This window comes from Fomitopsis serialis (assembly GCF_022376445.1).
Source record: "Fomitopsis serialis strain Sig1Antser10 chromosome Unknown B0H18scaffold_223, whole genome shotgun sequence".
NCBI classification, from domain to species: Eukaryota; Fungi; Basidiomycota; class Agaricomycetes; order Polyporales; family Fomitopsidaceae; genus Fomitopsis; species Fomitopsis serialis.
Genome location: NW_025955183.1, coordinates 1 through 22,790, shown reverse-complemented (window position 1 = coordinate 22,790; position 22,790 = coordinate 1). Strand labels below are relative to the sequence as shown.

Here is a 22,790-nt window from a genome sequence, read left to right as displayed (position 1 = left end):
AGCGGCCGCCGCCAGCAACGAACCGGCCGGAGGGAGGGTGGTGGTTTGGAATGGTCCGGCCGGAGTGTTGGGTAACGTTCCGGCCGGAGCTCTGGTGAACGTACCGGCCGGAGGCCTCGAGAAATATGGGTTTCCTACGGTGCGGCCGGACTGTCATCCAACGTTCCGGCCGGAGCTCTGGTCAACGGTCCGGCCGGAGGCCTCGAAAAATTTAGGCTTCCTACGGTCCGGCTGGACACATATTCAATGTTCTGGCCGGACCTTTGATCAGTGTCCCAGCCGGAGGCCTCGAAAATTTGGGCTCTCAACGGTCCGGCCGGAGCACTCAGCAATGGTCCGGCCGGCGCACTCAGCAATGGTCCGGCTGGAGGCCTCCAAAGATTTGGGTTCTCAATGTTCCGGCCAGGACCGGGGTTGATATCTAACCTTCTGGCCGGACCCCAGATGACATGGTCCGGCCGGGCAAAATTCCACCTTCCAAACATCCGGCCAGAAGCCTTGCGGAATCTGGGCTGTAAACAATCTGGCCAGGCTAGTTTGTAATCATCCAGCCAGCCGGACCCCAGATGAACAGACCGGCCGGGCTTCTCCCAAACCAGCCAGACACCTCAGGTTTGATCTGCCGGTGATATAACAACAAGAATTGTTAACCACCGAGCTCAGCTGGAAAACAACCAAGGTTGTGTCAACCAAGCTCAATATTTAACCACCACCGAGCTCAGAGTTGAACCACCGAGCTCAGAGATGAGCCACCAAGCTCGGTATCAAACCACCGAGCTCAATAGTGAGCCACTGAGCACAGTATTGAACCACCGAGGTTAAACAGCTAGGCTCGGTGGCCGAGAAAAATTGGCCGGGCTCGGCGCCGAGGATAAATGGCCGAGGCTCGGGCCGAGGTTTCGAGCGCCGAGCTCGGGCCGAGGTTTCGAGCGCCGAGCTCGGTGAAAACCGCCGAGGTCAGTATCAAAGCATTGAGCTCAGTGTTAAGGGGCCCAGTTAAAGGGCCGAGCTGAGTGTTCAATGACCGAGTTTGTTGTTGAAGCACTGAGCTCGGAAATGGCCGAGGTTAAACCACCGAGCTCGGTGAAAAACGGCCGGGCCGTCAGATTGCCATATAAGGAAATTTGGTATCATCTGGTAGCCCTTCATTCACAGAGTACAGTATATGTTCCCTAGTGTACAGAGATGCCTAGTTAGGTCAGAGAATACAAAATAAAAAATGCTCACAGGCTTCTCTGAGAACATACTATTCAACTCCTGAGGCCAGTTTTCTTTTCCCACAATGTTTGACCATCTAGAATGTGCTATTTCAATGCACAGCCTACATCCCCAACAGGAATAGTCTTATTCTTTGAAGCTGAATGCAGGACAAGAGATAAGGGGCATATAGGTATGGGATATGCATGTCTGACTTGAATGTTGGTTCCTGCAGCCAATATTCTTTCCAAATAGGGTTTCACCATCTAGAGTGGTTCATTTACTCACATGGAGTAAGTGCTCCAAAGGAACAGTCTTATTCACACAAGCTGAATGCAGTACAGAGTTAAGGTGTCAAGGGTGGAGTGGGATACATGTGAACTATGTTTACTTTGTAAAGCCAATATGCTTTGCCCACAATGTTTGACAAACTAGAATGGCTTAATCCAACATGAACAGCAAAGTCCTCAAGAGGAATAGTCTTATTCTTCCTAGCTGAACTGAGCATGGAGCTAAGGGGAACATGCATTATTGTGTCATGATGGGGCCTGCTTTGAATGATTGTCTGTATCAAACTGTGATGTGCACCCATGCGCATTGCACTGGCCACATAAACATCTCTCCATTGGTAATGGTCCGGCCGGACAATGCTCATTGCCAATGGTCCGGCCGGCCATTGCTCGTAGCAAACGGTCCGGCCGGTGCACTGTCCTAGGCCAGCCAGAGCAAAATGCGACACATCTGTCCAATGTATAGACTCTTCAGCTATATCATGCATGGATACAGAAGTGATGATCAGCATTGTTCAAATTGAGTGATACTCATATGAGACCAGATTCCCTTAACTCTGTACTGCATTCAGCTTGTGTGAATAAGACTATTCCTTTGGAGGACTCACTCATTGTGAGGAAATGAATCATTCTAGATAGTCAAACACTATTTGGAAAGAATGTTGGCTGCAGGGAGTGAACATCATTATCCAACATGTATACCCCTTATCTCCTGTCCTGCATTCAGCTTCAAAGAATAAGACTATTCCTGTTGGGGATGTAGTCTGTGCATTGAAATAGCACATTCTAGATAGTCAAACATTGTGGGAAAAGAAAACTGGCCTCAGGAATTGAATAGTACGTTCTCAGAGAAGCCTGTGAGCATTTTATATTTTGTATTCTCTGACCTAACTAGGCATCTCTGTACACTAGGGAACATATACTGTACTCTGTGAATGAAGGGCTACCAGATGATACCAAATTTCCTTATATGGCAATCTGACGGCCCGGCCGTTTTTCACCGAGCTCGGTGGTTTAACCTCGGCCATTTCCGAGCTCAGTGCTTCAACAACAAACTCGGTCATTGAACACTCAGCTCGGCCCTTTAACTGGGCCCCTTAACACTGAGCTCAATGCTTTGATACTGACCTCGGCGGTTTTCACCGAGCTCGGCGCTCGAAACCTCGGCCCGAGCCTCGGCCATTTATCCTCGGCGCCGAGCCCGGCCAATTTTTCTCGGCCACCGAGCCTAGCTGTTTAACCTCGGTGGTTCAATACTGTGCTCAGTGGCTCACTATTGAGCTCGGTGGTTTGATACCGAGCTTGGTGGCTCATCTCTGGGCTTGGTGGTTAAATATTGAGCTTGGTTGTTACAACTAACAATTCTTGTTGTTATATTACTAGTGTATCAGGGGTCTGGCTGGGAGAAGCCTGGCCGGTCGGTTCATCTGGGGTCTGGCTGGATGGTCAGAAACTAGCCCGGCCGGACCATTTACAGCCCAGATTTTGCAAGGCTTCCGGCCGGCCTGTTCACATTGGAAGTTGGGATTTTGCCCGGCCGGACCATTTCACCTGGGGGCCGGCCAGACGTCCGAAACCAACCCCTGGCCAGGCTGAATCATTGCTGAGTGCTCCGGCCGGACCGTTAGTGATGAGCCCGGCCGGACCGTTGAGAGCCCAAATTTTTGAGACCTCCGGCCGGGACACTGATCAAAGGTCTGGCCGGAACATTGGGTATATGTCCGGCCGGACCGTAGGAAACGTAAATTTTTCGAGGCCTCCGGCCGGACCGTTGACCAGGGGTCCGGCCGGAACGTTGGATAACAGTCCGGCCGCACCGTAGGAAACCCATATTTCTCGAGGCCTCCGGCCGGTACGTTCACCAGAGCTCCGGCCGGAACGTTACCCAACACTCCGGCCGGACCATTCCAAACCACCACCCTCCCTCCGGCCGGTTCGTTGCTGGCGGCGGCCGCTCCAAACGGTAGACCCGGAGTGCTCCGGCCGAGCCCGGGTACACCGTTCGAAACGGGCCAAATGCACTCCGGGTGGACCGTTCGAAACGTGATTTCCCACTCATTAGGCTCCTCACTTCGCATGTCTTAGTAGCTCATGCTCACCGGTACCTCATGGGGGAAAAGGGGGTCTGTCACCCGGCGTATTCGGCGATAATAGTTCATGGCCGTTGTTTTACACTCCAGATTATCAAGCAGGAAGTCGTCCAGTACCTGAAACGTAAAGCAAGTTCTCGCCTCACGCTGACTTGCAGGATAGAGGCCAGAATCGAGGAGCTGCGAGGTATGACTTCTCGCGCCGAGGCAGCCGCACCAGCGCACTGGTAGGAAGTGGACTCCAGAGATGTCGACGATGGTCATCATTGCGGGCGGCCCGCGGGGGGTGGATCTGCATGGCGTAGAGGGTCGTCTTGCATTTCTTCATCATCGTCCTCATCACCCCCCGTCTCCTCCTCATGTTCTCCTTCACTGTCCTCGTGCACGGCCTCCTGCGCGAGCTCGCACTCGCCTCCCCGATGCCCAAGATTGATGACAACTCCGACCTCACGCAACCACGCCGGTGCCCAGTAGCGATCAAGCCTCCATCGCTCCACCCGATGGAAGGGTGTTCGCCGATGTTGTGTCAAGCAGCAAGACGCACAGTAGATTGGACACCCAATACAAGACAAGCACTTCCAGACCCCCCCTCCGGAGTTACAGCCCGCACAGATGAAGCCCCCATCATTTCCGGTGCCTGGAGGCTCGCAATGAGCGTAGATGGCTTTCAGATACTCGTGCTGGAGGGGAATCCACTCCCTGAGCATGTCAGGCTGGGTCTGATAATTTGTATAAGCAGCCTTGCAGCGTACCAGCTCTGGCAAGACTTACCAGTGGTGCTGCCTTGCGAACATCTAGGAAGTCAAAGATGGGGTGGGAAACGGTAGGGCTTTCATGGCGAAGAGAGCTTGTGTCCTGCGTTGACGTTCTGATGCTGCGATGCGGTGTTGGTGGAGGGGTCTGCAGTCCCGCATTCTGCACTTGCACAAGGCGGGTCTTGACACCTCGAGTGGTGCGGGTCCTCGTAAATGCGAGCTCTACAACACTAGGTGAGCTCGCCCGTGGCTTGAGCCTTACCATTGAGCGAGACTCTCAGGAATGACGCCGAGCTGACCGCACGTCTTTCATGGGCCGGCCGGAGGTGTCGGATTTGCGCCTGGTAGCGGGCAATTAGGGAGACAACGATCACCAAATTCTCACCAAGTCGGCATACATTGTGCTGTCACAACGGACAGGAATATGCTGCAAGTCACGCAAAGCCCCGGCCGGTCACTGCCCGAGGTCATCGGCCCGGGTATCGAGACGCATATCTGGGGGGGCACTTGTTGACACCGATCGAGAGTATCACGTTCGATCGTGGACCTGAGATTGCTGTTGCAATCAAGTTCTAGCGTGAACCCGAGATGAGATCGTACCGACCGCAGCTCAGTTCCAGGCGTATACAGTGATGCGGCCGGAGTGGGAGTCGGCCCGACAGTTCATCCTGATCACGTGTCCGGCCCACTCGATGGTGTCGCCGGATGGCGCGGGCCAAGCCAGATCTGCCACAGGAGTTGGGTCAATGAGTTCTCGGTGTCGGTCTGTGCAGTCCAGAAGCGCTAGAACTGTGCTAGGGTGATCTACCACCCACCGCCCGGCCGCGCGTTGGCGACCGGGCCGGGCCAGGAATGGCGTTGGGAACCCATCACCGGCGCATGGACAGGCCCAATTCTCGTTCGGCCAATGATATGGAAATGGTGCGGCAGTCACAGCCATTGTGACGCCGTTGTCAACACACGCGTCCTATGTCGCCGATGTGGCGGCCGGCCATGTTTGCAACGGGGCGGCCGGGCGAGTTTCCGGCCGACACTCCTTGCACCATCGCGTGGGATCCTGACAGATGATATGACATATGGGTATCATTGAAAAGCTTGCAATTAACTGCATCGTATAGTATACAATTGCCGGAGGGGATGCAGGGGTGTCATGTATAATCAGCTTAATCATCGTCCGTGTATGCCCAAGACATCCTTTGACGCCCAAACATACTCAGCCCCAAACCACCGAAATTCCGAACTGTCACTGCTTTCACCGGCCGTTCGCATTCCACTCGAGATCTACACAATGGCACCGACGAGCTTCTGGCAAAAACGCGACATCGTAATCCTCGCCGACAACCTTCAGGACTGGAAGGATGCTGAGGGAGATGATGAACGTCAGGAGGAGCTGGTCAAAAATACCATAGAACGCCTCCAGGAGCTCCGAGAGTATGCGTTTGACAGAGAGACCAGGGAGGTACGGGGTCGGAGCATAACAACATCATGACCTTGCTCACGAATTACAGCTTGTGGTGAAGTGGTATACTGACCAGAGAGAGGAACGCGAGAAGCTGAGGAAGGAGATGTTCAAGCTAGGGAAGGATGTCAGCTGGCAGACGGTCGCAGCGAGGGAGAGGGAGGGCGACCTTGCGGATATCATCGCTGACCTCGGTCAGGGCAGGGAGAAGGATCCAAAAGTGTACTTATCCCTTTACCAGACTGCCCGCTCCAAGCTGTGCAAGGGCATCTCAAAGAAGGAAGAGGAGGACTACCGTGCCACGGCGGACCTATGGAACCGGACAGAGTGGCCGCCCGACCTGCAGCAAAAGACGCTCCTGAGACACGGGACCGACATGGTCCTGGACTTCCAGAGGATTATGTACAGGAAGACTGGGCTGAGGACGTTCACCCTGGGCTTCGTGAAGGCCTCCAATGGCCGGCCGGGCATCGTAGAGTACGTATATCCCTCGGTGTGCCTGTCAACTTCCCCAACTAACTGCACTGCAGATTCGACTTCAATGATCAGCTCCCCATCAACGGCGAAGAAGGAACTGAGCCGCAGAGGTTCATCGACGCCTACCCCGACTTCAAGCGGGGCCATACGTACGAGATGTGGAAGAAGTATGCGGAAGACGTGATGGGTGAGTGGCCGGGATGCAGCGTCAGGGCAAAGGCACTAATACCAATGGTACAAGATGGCGATGGCTTTCCCGCCGACGGGCAACTCGGCGCGGCGCAGCTCATCGCGAATCTCGACTGGGAGCTCGACGAAGACAGGTATCCTCTGCTCCCTGACGCCGATCACGAGTGTTTTGCCAAGACTGACACGAAGCGAGCCGTCCTCGGAACGTTCGTTCGTATGACATACAGTGCGTGCTACCTCCTACAGCATTAATACGTGCTTACGACCCGCCGGCCAGGACGGTACACCGGCCGGCCAAAGGCCAAGGTACCCTGGCAATCCTTGTCGGAGGAGTCTGACACGTTCATTGACGAGGCGTTTCTTCCCGCCGGGCATGTTCTCAGTGATCCAAACAAGATGCGGGTTGGTGACCTCGATGCCATCCTGAAGCATTGGCGCGAGCGGCAGGATGACCAAGGTAGCCTGCTGGTCTTCAGATTCAAGGCCTGGAGAAACTCAAATCGCGAGGTGGTGGTGATCGACGAGAGCAACGAGGAGCGCTACTCAGACGACGAGAGCTCGTCGAGCGACGAAGAGCCTCCGCCAAAACGGGCGCCGGCCGGCCGGCCGCCTGCCCCGGCCCGGCGGCGAAAGCGATCGCCAACGCCAGACAGTGACGACGCTGAGGCAGAGTTTTTTCAGGGCGGGGACATCGACCAGAGCTACAACTCGTTGTTTGAAGACCCCGCCGGCAGCGATGATGATGACCAAGAACCGTCTCCGCCGCGGCTCACGAAAGCGGACAAGGGCAAGGCCCGGGCCAATGCGGCGAGCCCATCTCGCCCGGCATCTCCTCCGCGCGGTCCGTCAAACGCCACCACCAACCAGGCGGACCGTCCGGCAAAACCTGCCAAAGATGTCAGCCAGAAGCCGACATCTGCTACCGCTAAGAAGACGACGTTCAGGCCGGCGTTTCCCCCAGGCACTGGTCCCGGCCGCGGCTCAAACACGACGGGGGAGAGCAAGGGCACGAAGGACAAATCGGCCAGCAAACCCAACACCACGGGTCCGAGTGCTGAGCCCGCCGCCGTGCAGAAGGCGACTGCTAGGCCCAAACCACGTGCGAGATTCATCGGTTTTCGACCCATTGACGTGCTCACAGTGAACACAGGTCCGCGGCGGCAGCCGGCCGCCGAGCCCGATCCCACGGAGGATGCTGCAGAGGCGCCTCCAGATGAACGGCGGAAGGCACGGCGAAGCGACAAGGATCAAACCACTGGAGCAAGGCCAGCAAAGCCGAAGCCAGGTGAGCGGACAATTCCCTCAGCGTATAGGACAATACACTTACCATAAGCACAGTTCCCCGACACAAGGTCCCTAAGCCCGCGGCCGACGCAGATGGAGCAGAAGGGGCGCCGGCAAATGAATCGAAGGACACTCCGGCCCGTGGGGGGAAGCCTGCAAGGCCCAAGCCAGGTAAGCGGAAGGTTGCCTTGGCGTACTAGAAAATCCACTCACCATAAGTACAGTTCCCCGACGGAAGGTTGCTGAGCCACCGGCCGACGCAGATGGAGCTGACAGTGCGCCGGGGAATGAATCGAAGGCCGCCCCACCCAAGGGCAAGGCGAAGCCACCGGCGACGAAGGAGACTGCGCCGAAAGGCGCCAAGCCAGCGGCAGCGTCATCCAAACAGGCGGGCAGCAGTCGCCGTGCGTTGGTGCCAGCTGAGTCCGACGCCGACGACGACGAAGTGCAGATCGTGGGCCACACAAAGAAGGTGGTACCCGTCCGGTCGCCTTCAGACCCCGACTATGACAGCCCGGTGACTGTCGAGAACACCCGGCTGGCCCGTCGAGCATACCTGCTGTCTATGACATCAGAGGATGGCACAAGGGGGATGGTTGAGGCAACCGAACATCTGGTAAGAGCACATCATGCAAACTTTGGCGTTGGGCTGACATGCCCTTGCCAGCCGGAGAAGGGTGGATGGCGCTCGAGCACTCGGTGGGACTGGGCACGATGGGACTATCCCCGGGAGACGTGCTCCAACGTCATTCATACCAAGCCGAACGTTCTCTCGCAATTCCGCCGGTGGCTAACGCTGATGGAAGGTTCCTTGGCCGAGAATACCATCGGGCAGGACGATGCCTTGCTCGTCGCCCTCGCGATCCTGTCGGTTATCCGTGACATCGAGACCAAGGTTGATCACCGAAGCGACGACGAGATACCGCAATACGTCCTTGAATCCCAGATGGGCGAGAAAGTTGTCGTGGAGCTCGTGAAGCATTGCGAAGCCCTCGCTCAGCTCTTTGTCAATATTGCGGCGTACGCACAGAGGAAAAGAAAGGCCGGCCCAGACGACATCTCCGCGATTGGAGCGCGCGTCAAGCGTCATCGCGGAGAAGACTCAGCCTCCCCGGCGAAGCAGAAGAAGCCAGCCAAAGCTGGCCCGTCCAAGCCCGGACCCAAGGGCCGGGGTAAGTAGGTTCTCTCCCATGTGTTTTTGAAAGGACCTCGAGCTCGGAGTTGTTATGTATCATGTACCTGTATGATTGCTGCACAATGGGTATCTCTCACAGGGCCGACACATATGCAGGAAGTGTCCGCCGGTCAATCGCGCACGAAGCCCGGCCGGCATCGAGCACTGATTCGCCGGCCGGAGCCTTTGAAGTGTGCCCCGGCCGACGAACATGCGATAACGGGCCGCTGAATGAGGGACATCCTTGTAGCCCCGTACGTCTCCCCGTCTAAGGCTTACAAAGCGACATGAGAGTCGACGCTGGGTAGCATTCGTATTGCAAGATGTCCAACAATACCGCATGAAGTGTCGGCCGGTGACTGGCGCAGGTGTGCCGGCCGGCTGACAACCCGGATTCGCCGGCCGGATAACCGTTTGTCTCGGCCGGCGCATGAAAGGCACAGGCCGGGGAGTCAGAGACATCTCTCGGCGAGCACGAGTCATTGGAAGACAGTAGGGCTGTAAGTGTTTCTGAAAGCTGGTATGTGCAGAGGTCTCGTCATAGCGGTATTAGGGTGCTGCAGATATAGCCAACTTCCATGATAACATGCGAGGACGCCGGCCGAAACTTAGAGGGAGCCGGCCGGTCGAGTGTCACCCAAGCCAAAGAGGCTCTTAGGTCGCTAAGTTGACGAAACACTACACTATAGCCACCCTCCAGTAGAGTCCACGCCATGAGCCATTCCATTCATTATAATTACATGTTGATCGAGCATTCAATACATTGTACATCGTCATAAATTCCTACTGATGGATCCTTTACTCCGTAGTGTCCATTGCTGTAGTGTCCGTGTCCCCGCCCTCGGCCGGCGTCCCCTCATCCGCAGGCTTCTGCACCGCTTCCACATTCGTCTGCCCAGCGCTGTCAGCGGTTCCTGGTCGGGGCGCAATCTCGCCAGCGACGTCCGTCTCGACGGCGGGGGCAACCTCGTCGGTTCGCGCAGCCTCGACAGTGGGCGGGCCACCGGCGACTCCCGATTCATTCGCGGAGGTGGACGTGCCGTTGGCGGTGGCCGGCCCGACGTCGGTGGAGGGGGCCGTGGCGGGAACTGCAGCCTCACTGGGAGACCGAGGCGGGGTAGCGGCCACAGCCTCAGTCAACGGCGCAGCAGCGCCTCCGGGCGCGTGTTCCACATTTGTTGCAGCAGCTCCACCGGGCGCCAGCCCACTGACCTCGGGCATAACCGCCGGCACTGTCTCTTCAGGGTGGACAGCGTCGGCCACGTTCTTGGTGGCCTGGGCATTGGTCGGCACGCCCCCGTCCGAGTGCGGGACAACCATCGCGGCGCCGCCAGCTTGCACATGTCCGTCAGGCGTGCGAGGGGTGGCGGGGGCGGATTGAGGAGTGGTGGCGGGCTCCGCCGCACGTTGGGCCAGCTGCGCGAAGAGGTTGGGCGGAATCCACGACCGCTGGAAGTCCTCCCGCAGCTGCTTCATCGACAAATCTGCGGGCGGCGCGATGGCGGGCTTGGTGCTGGCCGATGAGGGGATTGACACCGCCTGTGAGCTCGTCCGGGGCGGGTTGGTCAACGTCGCTGTGGCTGAGCTGGGAATGGGCAGTGGTGGGGGAGGGTCGACTCCCCGCTGTCGCCCGGGCTGTGGGTCGTTCACGCCCGTGTGGTCAGGGTCAATCATGACCGTCTGCGGCGAGGGCCCGTCTTCGATCGCCGCCGCGCGAGAGTCATTGGTGGCCGACGTCCCGCCCACTTCGGGCTCAGCGCGCAGGAGCGGACTGCGGTCCCCCTGTGGACCATCCGGGCTGGGCGTCACCGACGTGTGATCCATCAGGTATGGCGCAGAAGCGTCCCAATCAGGGAGGGGACTCCACCCGATCGGGGGCGATTGCCCCTCGCTGTAGGACCCAGTGTCTTGCCACTCCATGTTGGCCTGCATCCGGGTGACCATCTCCCGGATGACTGTGACGTAGTTGGGATTCCCTTCACCGGCGAGCCACGCGCGACCTTGCAACTGATTAGCTGTGAAGAGGACGGCAAGCAGCTCCGGCCGGTACTCACTGATGAGCCTTTGGTCCTCCCGCAATGCCATGTTTGAGGCCTCAAGCGCGACGATGCGCTCACTCATGCTCCCAACGAGCTCTTCCAGGTCTCGAAGGCGGAGAGCCATGACATCGGGGCGCATGTCTTCCGCGCGGACGACCGAGATTGGCTGGCCAAGTGCCGGGCGAGTCTTGCTGTTGGGCATTACTGGGTATACGCGTTCTGCGTAGTTCATATGAGTGTCCCACTTGACAGCAGCTGGGGACTTACTGATGTCATCGGGGTCAAGCTCGGGCTCCTGTGCCTTCTTCGCCCTTTTGCGCGGTGGCGGAGCGTCGCTGCTGGGCCCAGCCTCCGTGTTGGCCGGGGCCTTCTTCGCCGGGGCCTTCTTCGCCGGAGCCTTCTTCGCTGCGGCCTTCTTCGCTGCGGCCTTCTTCGCCTGGGCCGGCTTTGGCGGTTTCGAAGTCACCGTTGTGGGAAGACGGGAGGGCGTAGCGCTCCGGCGTGTGCTCTTGCGGCTCGACGCAGTGGCGACCGAGGCTGTGTCACTGTCGTCGCCGGACTCGTCGGCCGTCGTTGGAGGTCCGTCCGCGTCGCTACCCTGGGCGTCGCTGTCCACACTGCTTGCCCGGGAGGAGGACCGTCTTCGAGACCCACGGGCGGGCTTGAAGGTGCCCTCGGTGTCGATCGGCTCACATTTGATCTTCTTGACATGGCAGAAGTCGCAGGCCGGGTGATTCTTCCTCAGGGTACCATCGACCTTGAACTCGCATCCCCTGGGTGCCGATATTTGACAGGGGAATCCCCTGCAACAGATACAGGTATATGGCTGGAAGATATACCCAGTTAGCATGGAACGTTGCCAGGGATCATCATTCACTTACCATGGGCCGTACGTGCACTTCTTTCCGCGTCTTTTCTTTGCTGTAATCGATTTTGAACTTCGCCCGCTCAACGTTGAGCTCCTCGGCGGTCATCTTCAAAATCCCTTTGGAGGGCTTTGCTAGAGCCCGTTGTGAGTGCTGATCTGGGCCAAAAATATCTTTACAGGGCGGTACTGCTTACCTTTCTTCGCGCGACGATGGGCTTCCTGTTGCCCGTCCTCCCCATCCTCTGGCTCGGTCTGTGCAACGTCATCCTCGTCCACCTCGTCGTTCACCTTGACAGCCCTCGATCCAGAGCGCCGCTGGGACTTAGTAGGCGGAGGAGGGGTGGGTGCCCGCTTGCGCTTTTGTCCGGCTCCCACCTTCTGCTTGCTCCCCGACCCCGCCGACACGGCCTTACCTTTCCCCTTTTTGTCCACGACCACCTCCTCCATCTCCTCCTCCATCTCCTCCTCCACCGGCATCTCGTCCTCACCCTCCTCGTCCACGTCCATTGCGCCACTTTCCCATGCTCCATCCATCTCGTCCTCGTCGTCCTCGTCGGCCGCCAACTGCTGGAATCGAACACTCTGCGGTTCTCGAGATGGGCCGGGTTCCGGGGCTTTCGGAGGGGCTGGAGGCGGCAGACCACTTGGAGCGTGCGGGTTGAGCCACTGACACTTCGCCAATCGGGGATCATTCGGCCGGATGTTGGACAGGCGTACGGGGTCCTCGGCGGTCGCGTAGTCCACCTCGAGCATTGCGGAGAGGAGAAGCCTCGGAGCCTTCGGACGCTCCTCTGGGGTCATGGCCTTGGACCACGCGCCGAAGAGTTGCTCAATAGCGGGGTCCTGTGATGAAGTGTTAGGTAACTCCGCAAGACACTGAGCACAAAACGTACAATCAGCTTCTGAAGTTTCTGAAGCTGGGTCTCTGAGTTAGCACGCTAACAACGCCGCAATGGTATCCCGTGCTTACCTGCTCCCCGGAAAACGTCTCCTTCTCCGTCTTCCTCACAAGACCACCACCCATGAACCTCAGCAGGTGAGCGTTGACGCGCGCCAGGTACACGTCGAGGTCCGGCTGCTTCATGATTGCGACGGGCCTTTTGGTGGCGGCCGACGACTTGGCGGTGGAAGACGTACGAGGCATGTTTGAGCAAAGCAGCGAGAAGAGCACAAATCAGGGTGTCAGAGCAGAGTGGGATGGGTGAGCGGAGAGCGACGCGATGATGGACGCGAGAGCAAAGTGATGCAGGAGGCCGGCGATCAACAAGTTCAAAGCCACACGTGTCACGTGGTCCCGGCGTGGCCGCGGGTTTGCTAGCCACAAACGAACTTCGCCGATCGGGCGCCATTTGATCTGTGCTCAACCACAGATCGTGCGCCATTCTCCTCACTACGACAGTACAATGTCCGGCAGAGGTACGTCGCACTGAGACATCTTGGGTGAGTTACTGACGCCGCGCCTGGCAGGGTCACGCAAGCCTTCGACGCGGGGGCGGGCCCCGTCCACGCGACCACTTAGGCGCGCCACGCCAGGTTCTCGTGTCGCCTCTGGGGACCCCGTAAATGTTCCCGAGGATACTTCCGATGTGCAGGTACGCACCTCTGTAATTTGTGTTGTTCTTTCGTCTTGGTAACTCCGTACAGGCTGAACGTAACCTTCCAAGTCGCGAGAGGCCTCAGCTTGCCACGTCAGCGGGGGAGCTCGCGGGGAGGAAGCCACAACCTGTTCCCCGCAGACGTTTTGCGATTCCCATGGAGGATGAAGAGTCCGAGGTAGAGGCAACACCGGTGTGTACTCGAATTGCTCACATTACACAGGCATCGAACCTAATATATGGCGCAGAAGGACCACCCTGTTCGACGATTCAACATCCCAATGGAGGAAGAGACACCCTCGGCATTTCGGGAGACAGTACGTATTGCTCCGGCGTACTCGTGCCTTAATTGCCACTGATTGAAATCCCAAGTCCGGCACAACCAAGGGAAAGACGGTTGCCCGTGCGATCCCCGACTTGGGATCGGAAGCTCATCACCACTTCCGATTCAAGATCCCGATGGGTGACGAGGACGAGGTAGGCCAGCTCTGTAATCTGTACTGTCGATGAAACCTGACAGACCGGCAGACACACCCAGCGGAAGAGGACTCTACCTCGAGGGCGGCAGGTAATGCCGTGCAGGTGAAAAAGAAGTCTGTACGGGCCGAAAGTATGCCGGCCCCGTCGAATGTATGTTACAACGCCGTGTCCCTGTATCACGAAACTGACGCATTCGAAATACTCAGTCCTCGACTGTCGCGGCCCAACCGCCAAGGCAGGCCAGGATTAAGGTTCGCGGGAGATTTGCAATCCCGATGGACGACACAGAAGAGGTACGCATTTCCGAAAGTAATCTGATCGGCCTTGGTAGCTGATGCCTTACACAGAATGATCCTGACGTTCACCGGGAAATGTCTATCATACACCCTGCCGACACTAGCGGCATGGCGGGGAACGAGCCAGAGTCCGGCCTTCGAATTGGGGCCATTCCTATGGAAACCGATGAGGCAGATGACAGTACAACAGTGCGTATGGTCATGTCTTTCATTTCGCTTCTTGATCTGACCCTCGCGAATAGAGCGCTACTCCAGGGCAAAGTGAGCCCACTCGTGACTCTGGCGTGCTGCACGACGGGCGCAAACCAGCAGCCGCCATCATGCATATACGCCGCGAATCAGAGGTCGAGGTGCAGGCCACGATATCGAACGCGCCAGGGTCACCCCCCGGCTGGAGGGCTCTACCAGCACCCACGCCCCTGGTACCTCGGCACAGTCGGCGCCAATTTGTAGAACCTCCCCCACCACAAGCGTCCACCGGAGCGGAAGGATGGACCACTGCGGGGGCTTCACGGCCGCCGCATGCGAGTTCTCATATCTCGCGCACGTACACTGGGGGACAAGCGGCGAGTGCGAATGAAGTACCCGGCCTAGGTGAGAGAACAGGGCAATCGTCTTCGTCCGCTATGCCCGACGGGCTGGGGGACCCATTTCAAGGCCACGATGTAAACCCATCGGGACAGGTATGTCTTCTCGCCCTGCGATCTGTGTCCGACTTATCAGTGCCTTGCAGCCGGCGAATATTACTTACGCTCTGCAACAGAACATAGACAACGGTGAGTGTTCGAAATGTTCACGGACTTAGTGTCTTGCAAAGCTGCCTGGGGCATGCGAGTGACCTATCGATGCGAAAGAGGATGCTGACACACTCTTTGCAGGTGCGGCGTTGACGGCTGCAACAGCGACGAGGGTCTTGGAGTTAACGGCCGAGCGCGGAATCATACTCGCTCGTTTGGAGGCCCTCGGAGCACTTCAGAACGCAAACATCAACAACATGGAGGCAGTGGGATGGATTCGTGGGTGGTACCGCTTGCGTTCGCATACGGAGCGCGTGGAGGAGTAGAGCAAACTTCCCTTCATGTATATCCAGTATAGAGTAGTGTGCCCGAATAAATGCCGTGTCACACGCCAGGGTTGGTGACCTGGCATCGCCTGCAGACAATCACAGCAGACAGGTGCTCGCCGGCCACAAGATGTATACCCTCGGCCCGTGAGCTGGGGGTGGGGAATCCGCCATCGCCTGCAGGCGATCACAACAGATATGTGTCCGCCGGCCGGAAGATGTGTACCCTCGGCCGGCGAGTTGGAGGTGGGGAGCTGAGTCCCGAGCGAGCTACTGTTTAGTGTCATTGTAATTGCATGTACATACGAGCTGACGGAACATTTTGACTAGACCGGGCTTGCTCACATTACGCGCAGGCGATGACAGCAGATAGTTGTTCGCCGGCCGGAAGATGTGTACCCTCGGCCGGCGAGTTGGAGGTGAGGAGCTGAGTCCCGAGCGAGCTACTGTGTAGTGTCATTGTAATTGCATGTACATACGAGCTGACGGAACATTTTGACCAGACTAGGCTTGCTCACATTACGCGCAGGCGATGACAGCAGATAGTTGTTCGCCGGCCGGTATGTGTCTCTGCTCGGCCGGCGAGTTGGAGGTGAGGAGCTGAGTCCCGAGCGAGCTATTGGTTAGTGTCATTGTAATTGCATGTACATACGAGCTGACGGAACATTCTGACCAGACCGGGCTTGCTCACATCACGCGCAGGCGATGACAGCAGATAGTTGTTCGCCGGCCGGAAGATGTGTACCCTCGGCCGGCGAGTTGGAGGTGAGGAGCTGAGTCCCGAGCGAGCTATTGGTTAGTGTCATTGTAATTGCATGTACATACGAGCTGACGGAACATTTTGACTAGACTAGGCTTGCTCACATTACGCGCAGGCGATGACAGCAGATAGTTCTTCGCCGGCCGGTATGTGACTCTGCTCGGCCGGCCAGTTGGAGGTGAAGAGCCCAATCCCGAGCCACCCATTGTGCTGGGTGACTGAAATTGTACGGGATCACCAGCCAAATGAGCATGTTGACTGCGCTGGGCTACCTCACATGACCCGCAGGCGATGACGGGAATGATATGTTCGCCGGCCGGACGGCGTGCATCCACACCCGACAAGTCTGAGGTGCGCAGCCTAACATCGCTAATGGTCGGTTTACAACACAGCCACACGAAATATACGCCTGTGTGCTTTTGGTCTGCATACTGCTACCAGTCCTGGAGCAGATGATCTGAGATGAGTGGTCTCCGGCCGGACCGTTGGTGTCCTCGGCAGGCATCTTCACCAAGGGGACTCTGAAACCCCTCCCCTGGAAGACTTTTGGGCGTGTAATGTCCGGCCGGACCGACATGAGCGTAAACATTATATATATTGACGGTAGGTCTCGCCCTGAACGCAGGGCCATTGGGTGACCTGAGTTGAGCCGGCCGGACCGTCACCAGCGGTGGTTGGGCAATGCGATCTCCGACCCATTGTACAGCCCGCCTGTATGAAACCAGCATGGTTAGACTTCCGGCCGGACCATTTATAACGCTCGTTATAGGCAGGACGAAATAACCTAGCACCATGCCTGCTTGTTGGTGTTGGACAACGGCCGGCACGCCAGGTGTGGTACACAAAGGTAACCGGCCCTCTCGTTAGAAGCACAGCCTGCAATATGCCATAAGCGGCGCCCAGCCCGTTGTTGGCATAGGGCTAGAATCCCGACCGTGACGTCACCATGACCTGGGAGCCAGCCGGCCGCCCCGCCACAGGAACATGATGCATCCTACCGGCCGTGTCGTTTGGTATCGCACGAAAGATGTGTCGGCCGTCCCGTATGGCCTATAATTAAGTCAAACCGTACTGCGGCTGTGCCGTTTCAGACCTACATGCCTACCGACCGGTCACAACGCTATGAACAAGAGGGCTGGTCTCCGGCCATTACGCCTGCAGCGTGCGGCGTGTTCCTCCGGGCGGCCTCCGGCCCACCGTTTGCAACGGGCGAAATGCACCCCGGGTGTACCGTTAGTATCGGGTAGGTATCACTGAATAATGTGGTTGAGGAGGGACCGTGACGCGGCGCTTGTGACGACACGGACACGTGATGGACGAACGGACTGTAACGGGCGCGCGTAGACACCAGCTACCTCAGTCGAGTACCACGAGGACGCGACTGAGGTAAGCTCATTCCCTACTGTATTTCTAGTCCGAAGATGCTGAAACTGTAGTATTAGAACTTGTAACTTTAACAGGTACAGTAGCAATCGAGTCGAGTACCACGAGGACGCGACTGAGAACTTGTAACTTTAACAAGGATGACCGTATCACCTTGGAGATGGGTCTGCAGGTCACCGTCACGACATATGTTGCCGAGGTCATATCTTCCTGGACTCCGTCTAGTAGCAGTGCCAACCGATTCATCGGCTCCATCTATGACCGTATCCTTCGATCAGGTGAGCCCGATACTCTGTCCATTGCGTCAAGGACCCTGCTTATGGTAATCGCAGAGCCACAAGCTGTCGCCGGCCGCTGGCATACCTTAACTCGCAAGTACGCCACGTCCAGCTCGACAGCAGTCAAAGACGAAGAGACGCGGCATGTGAAACGTCTCTTGGAGGATGCAACAACAATCTTGACGGTCGCTCGAGTAGCATCTTGGGACAAGAACGACCTACGGGGAGCCTTCGAGATCATCGTGAAGGCCGCCATGCAGATGCGTAGGATGGTTGGAGAAGACGTGGCTGGGAGCGAGTACGAGGTGTTCGTAGAGGAACAGAAGAAGCCCTTCCGACCAGAAGTGATGGTCGACGAACACGCACCTCGGCGGAAGCGTCAAGACAGAGTCGGAATCCCCGTCATACGTGCCTTGACGCTAGGGCTTCGTCGCACGGAGAGAGACAACCGCAGCGGATCGAGAGGACGCCTTGAAGTCAAAACGCTCGTCAAGCCGCAGGTGATCCTAGACACGATCGTTGATGACCTGGGTTTGGTCGATGATACAAAGTGAGGGTAGGGGTAACGAACCGTGGATGATTATAACTGCTGTCCTCCTTTAGTACGGATTCGTCCCACATCTTGGTAGCACTCCGAGTCGGTTGGGTCGTGCACCGCAATATACGCCTCGGTCACTGCTGTCAATGTGCCAGTGACTTGTTTCATGGATCAACTTGAAGTCGGCGATGTATAGCACAATATTCTGAGATGTAGCTGGCCGAGGTCAACATGGTCATCCGCGGGCAGACTGTCACTTAGGCAGACTTGAGCTTGAAATTCAAGTTGAAACTTTGTGCAGGCGACAGGCCGCGTCCCCGCACCGCAGCGGGCCGGGACTGTGATCGCCCCGCCGCCTTTCCCCGATGGTGAGTCGCGCTTCACGCACAGTGAAAACCGGACCTGCCCGAACTAAGCTGACACCTGCCCGGAAAAGGTCTTGACAGCTGCTGTCAACGACTACACTACGGGCAGCTCTCGGTTGACTGGGGGCAGGCAATTGAAACACGGCCTTAACGCATAACCTGCCCCAACCTGCCGAGAGCAGGCGTCTTAGTCTGCGGGCAGGTCTGGGCAGCTGGGGGCAGGTCCGTAATCTGCTATAACCTGCTGTAAACTGCCGTCGATTATAATGCTACTACACTAATATACATTGCACTACTACTACGCCTCCCGGCCTCCCGCCCGCTCGTCCTCGTCCGTTCGCCCCCCATTCACTACCTGCGACATGCTCGTCGGCTGCGTTTGCATGCGGGGCACTGGCCCTACGCGCTCGCAGTCGGCGTGTGTTGTACACACCCTGTCCACCGTCGCCGTCTCCTGTGTGTCGCTCGCGCGCGCGGCTCGTTCGTCGACCGCGCTTGCGTGCTGGGCATTTGCCCTGCGCGCTCGTGGTTGCCGTGCGTGCGTCGCCGCCCAGTTGTGGTCCCGCCCGGTTGTGGTCCCGCCCGGTTGTGTACACGCCCGCCCACCCGATTGTGTGCCTCCTTGGCCTCCCTTCCGCTTACCTGTGTGCGCGTTCGTCGACCGCGTCTGTGCACTGGACATTCACGCCGCTTGTTCGTCGGCCGTGCATCAGCAAACTGTGCAATTTCTGAGCATCTGAGAGGCTGACGGAGACCCCTCAGAGTGACCAGAGCATCAGATAGTTCAGAATCCTCAGAGTAGTCCAGACTCGTCAGAAAGTTCAATGAGCCAACAAGGTTATAGGACTGTCCCATCTAAGACACTGTCTATTCAATAATCACAGTAGTCACAATATTATTGCTCGTATATTGACAGCTCAAGAACATTGTACATATTGGAAAGCACATAGTGGGTACCAACGCCGAAGCAGATAGTCGAGGTCAACACGGGCTCATCAGTGACACCATATATTCTCACCCTCGCACCATCTGCTGCCTCGCCCGCGCTGTCTGCCGTCTCGTCTAAGTCATTTGCCCGTGTCGTAGGCGGTCGACTCGCCCGCCCCGTGTACCCTCTCTCGACCTGTCTGCCATCTCATCTGCCCCGTAAACCATCTTGCCCACCCCATCCACTCACTCTCGCGCCGTCCGCCGATTTGTCTGCCATCCCGCTTGCCTCGTCTGGTCTCCTACTCGCCCTGGCCGGCGGGACCCGCCGATCGTCCTTCGTCGGCTACCACCTTCGCCCTGGCCGCGAACGTTTCCGTTCACACAGTGCTCGTCGAGATGTGGTGGGCAGCGTCGTGGTTAACCGTCAGGCACCGCACGGCAGGAGGTATTGTACGGGCATGCACGTAGTCGTCGGTAGAGCCTGTGAGACGAACCATTTGTGAGCAGTGTAAGACGGTTGTTGGTACCCGTACGCACCTTCGTTCAGATCATCCTTGGAGCGTCGAGCGCACTACAGTATGGGAAGTCGTTTCGGGAGGAATGGAGTTTGCTCACGGGCGCAGGGCACCGAACGCATCGCAGGTGAGCATGATGGTGTTGCTCGGCTGGCGGTTGGCTATGCACTGGATCCGCGTGTTCGGGATGAACTCGACCGGGTACGCGCAGCGCGTGTTCTTCGTAATGCTGACGTTGTCGTAGTCGGGCAGCGCGAGATCGGGTTGTACACGACGTGCTCGAGGATGCTCCCAAAGCGGGCCACGTCGTAGATGTCGGGCTCCTTTTCTGCGGGAAGGTTGACGCACTTCGCGTAGTACTCGCCCTCGATGTTGAACGCACTGTCGTCCGACTAGAAGTGCTCGTCATGGCCAGTCAGCTTCCGGCGCGGGTCGGCGGAGAGCGTCGTCTTGCCCGTGCCCGATAACCTAAAGAAGAGGGTCACATCGTTGTTCTCGATGCCGACGTTGGCAGACGAGTGCAGTGAGAGTTGGACGAACTTGGGCGGTCACCGGTCAGTGGAGGTACTTAGTGCTACTGGGCCGAGCACGGGCATACCCATGCCTGAGCTCGACCTGCACCCATGACCCGCCCGGGTACAGACTCACCTGAGCTGGTACGAGTTTCGTGAGGTGCGGGTGAAGGCGGGGTTACGGGTCTACGGGTAAGCGGGTGAGCAGGAGCGTGGGCGAACGGGTGGGCAGGCCAGCGGGCGTGTGAGATTGTGGGCTAGGGAGAACGTGCGGGCGAAAGGGAGCGTGAGCGAGACGCAGCGTTGGCGGGTGGGCAGGCGAGCGTAGCCTCGGGCGAGTGGGTGAGTGAGCAGGCGAGTAAGAGGGGCGGGCGAGCAGGCAGGAGAGGCGGAAGTGGGCGTGCGTCGCACTCACCTGTAAGTGCTATCCCTGCCGTAACTCGCCTCCCCTCGCTCCATGTTGTCTTCGCATCTCCGTCGTAATTTGCGTGCAGTACTGGAGTCGACGTCGACGTGGAGGCCGCACTTGCGCGAGAAGTGCTAAGCGCCTGAGGCACGTGCACTTGCTCTCGTGAGTCACGAAGTCCGAGTCGCTCTCAGCTTCAGCCCCTCCCCTGCCTCACCGCTGCGCCCCTGCAGCCAACCTCCAGGACACCCATGCGGGCCCATTCGCAAGAGACGTTGCGCGCGCATCGGCCTGCCGCGCCCCAAAACTGCCCGACCGCCGGTGCTTGGAGGGCGGGATCCACCTGTGCGGTCGAGTCGCCCCCGCTCTCTTCTTTTCTGTCCCTGCATCCGCTCTCTCCTTGTTCTGTGCGTCCATCTTCCTCCTCTCCCGCCCTGATCCCTCGTGCTGACCCACTCGGAACGCCCACCCATCATCAGCCAGAGCATCTGAAGCAGGTGGTTGGTTTCGAACCGTCATCGGCCGCTCTCGCGTCCTTGGCGACAAAAACGGCACAGAGGGGCTGAGAAAAGTCTCAGAGAGGCGCGTTACGCCGCACGTACCGCTTCCTGACAGCGTGATCAAGGCCTTTCGGGAGGGAAGGAGACCGTGGCTGGCCAGGCTGGCATCCCAAGTGAGTGCACACGCACCGGCCACCTCGACCCGCAGACGACCCCATCGACCCGCAGACGACCTCATCGACCCGCAGACGTCCCCTGTAAGCCAAGGACGGGCCCGATGGACACCGTTCCGGCGTGCATGCGTGCGCAACGAGCGCAAGCTCAGCGAAGGCAAGCCCCAGATGTCAAGTAGTGTCAGCTTATCAGTGGAAGCACGGCACACATGCAGGTCGAGCATCAACACGCCGAGCGCGGGAATAGCCAGCAAGTCTGTGCACATGGACACAATGCGGTACGTATCGACGCACTCCGGTACGGCAAGGGCCCCTCCGCCGCACATCAATACAACGACCCAGCCCAAAGAACAGGACAGCACGACGAACGGGCGGCTCAAAGCACACTGTCATCGCAGAACACGCGCGGGCGGTATCGCGTGGCAGCTCTGCGTGACCACAACGGTGGCGGCCTCTGCGCATGTACCCAACGCCGGTCCCTATGGATACACATTGCGAACTGACGCGCGCTGGTACGATGACGGCTGGTTAGCTGCCCACCGATGCAAGTGGACGACGTGCCCAAGCCTGGTACGACCCAACTCAATGAACAGGACTGACAAGCAACAGCCCACTAGGTACCCAGCGCAGCGTGCAAGTACCCACCGAGCAACAGCCTGGCATGCCCCAGCCCGACATGCATAGGCCCGTGAAGGATGAGCGTGCCGCACCCGGCCCGAGAAGGAGCTAGGACACGGATACGAACATTATGACTGGGAGTGAGCCTGCCGCACGCATCCACTGGGCAGACGGTAGCTCGCACAAGCATATGGTACATAACATTAGCTAGTGCTATTCTGTACAGTAGTAGTGATCAATAGAATATTATTGAGTCGATTTATACGCCCTGGCTGATCTGGCTGACGAGCTGGAAGGTCTGACAGACTGTCTGAACAGTCTGAGGATCCTGTCTGACGAGTTAGCATCGAAAAAAACCGAGGTCATGAGGGCTGATGCTCTGGAGCAATTTGAAGCAATCTGAAGGCCTCTGAAGGCTTCTGAAGCCCCTGACATGGCCGTCAGACAGATTGCATGATTTCCTGATGCTGCCTACACGCAGGGCATTGGCCCTGCGTGCTCGCCGTCGTCGTGCGCGTCGCGCTGCACGTCACCGCGTCCTGTGCTCGCTGTTAGC

General features: G+C 58.0%; 5 protein-coding genes across 5 annotated transcripts; 3 read left to right on the top strand and 2 right to left on the bottom strand.

Moving 5' to 3' along the window:
- Positions 1–3,990: 3,990 nt before the first annotated feature.
- On the bottom strand, positions 3,991–4,158 carry B0H18DRAFT_850752 (uncharacterized protein; the record flags this gene model as incomplete). Its single annotated transcript, XM_048039605.1, has 1 exon — positions 3,991–4,158. A coding segment is annotated over one exon (168 nt), but the record flags the coding sequence as incomplete, so codon positions are not given.
- A 1,462-nt stretch (positions 4,159–5,620) lies between these two features.
- Positions 5,621–8,921, top strand: B0H18DRAFT_1126900 (uncharacterized protein; the record flags this gene model as incomplete). Its single annotated transcript, XM_048035230.1, has 9 exons — positions 5,621–5,791; positions 5,841–6,268; positions 6,322–6,455; positions 6,510–6,683; positions 6,735–7,556; positions 7,608–7,742; positions 7,796–7,912; positions 7,966–8,357; positions 8,409–8,921. The coding sequence occupies 9 exons, from the start codon at positions 5,621–5,623 to the stop codon at positions 8,919–8,921; spliced, it is 2,886 nt and encodes a 961-aa protein (XP_047885575.1).
- Positions 8,922–13,225: 4,304 nt separating this feature from the next.
- B0H18DRAFT_1126898 (uncharacterized protein) lies at positions 13,226–15,256 on the top strand (the record flags this gene model as incomplete). The annotated part of the gene is made up of 11 exons (XM_048035229.1): positions 13,226–13,238; positions 13,290–13,414; positions 13,467–13,610; positions 13,666–13,734; positions 13,790–13,894; positions 13,946–14,047; positions 14,104–14,190; positions 14,245–14,382; positions 14,436–14,876; positions 14,927–14,969; positions 15,072–15,256. The coding sequence occupies 11 exons, from the start codon at positions 13,226–13,228 to the stop codon at positions 15,254–15,256; spliced, it is 1,452 nt and encodes a 483-aa protein (XP_047885574.1).
- Positions 15,257–17,532: 2,276 nt separating this feature from the next.
- Positions 17,533–18,231, top strand: B0H18DRAFT_889513 (uncharacterized protein; the record flags this gene model as incomplete). Its single annotated transcript, XM_048041275.1, has 2 exons — positions 17,533–17,677; positions 17,732–18,231. Coding segments are annotated over 2 exons (645 nt in total), but the record flags the coding sequence as incomplete, so codon positions are not given.
- Positions 18,232–20,417: 2,186 nt separating this feature from the next.
- On the bottom strand, positions 20,418–20,996 carry B0H18DRAFT_1126896 (phosphoenolpyruvate carboxykinase-domain-containing protein; the record flags this gene model as incomplete). Its single annotated transcript, XM_048035228.1, has 3 exons — positions 20,418–20,564; positions 20,624–20,723; positions 20,953–20,996. 3 exons carry the CDS (start codon positions 20,994–20,996, stop codon positions 20,418–20,420), a joined length of 291 nt encoding a protein of 96 aa, XP_047885572.1.
- Positions 20,997–22,790: the final 1,794 nt, after the last annotated feature.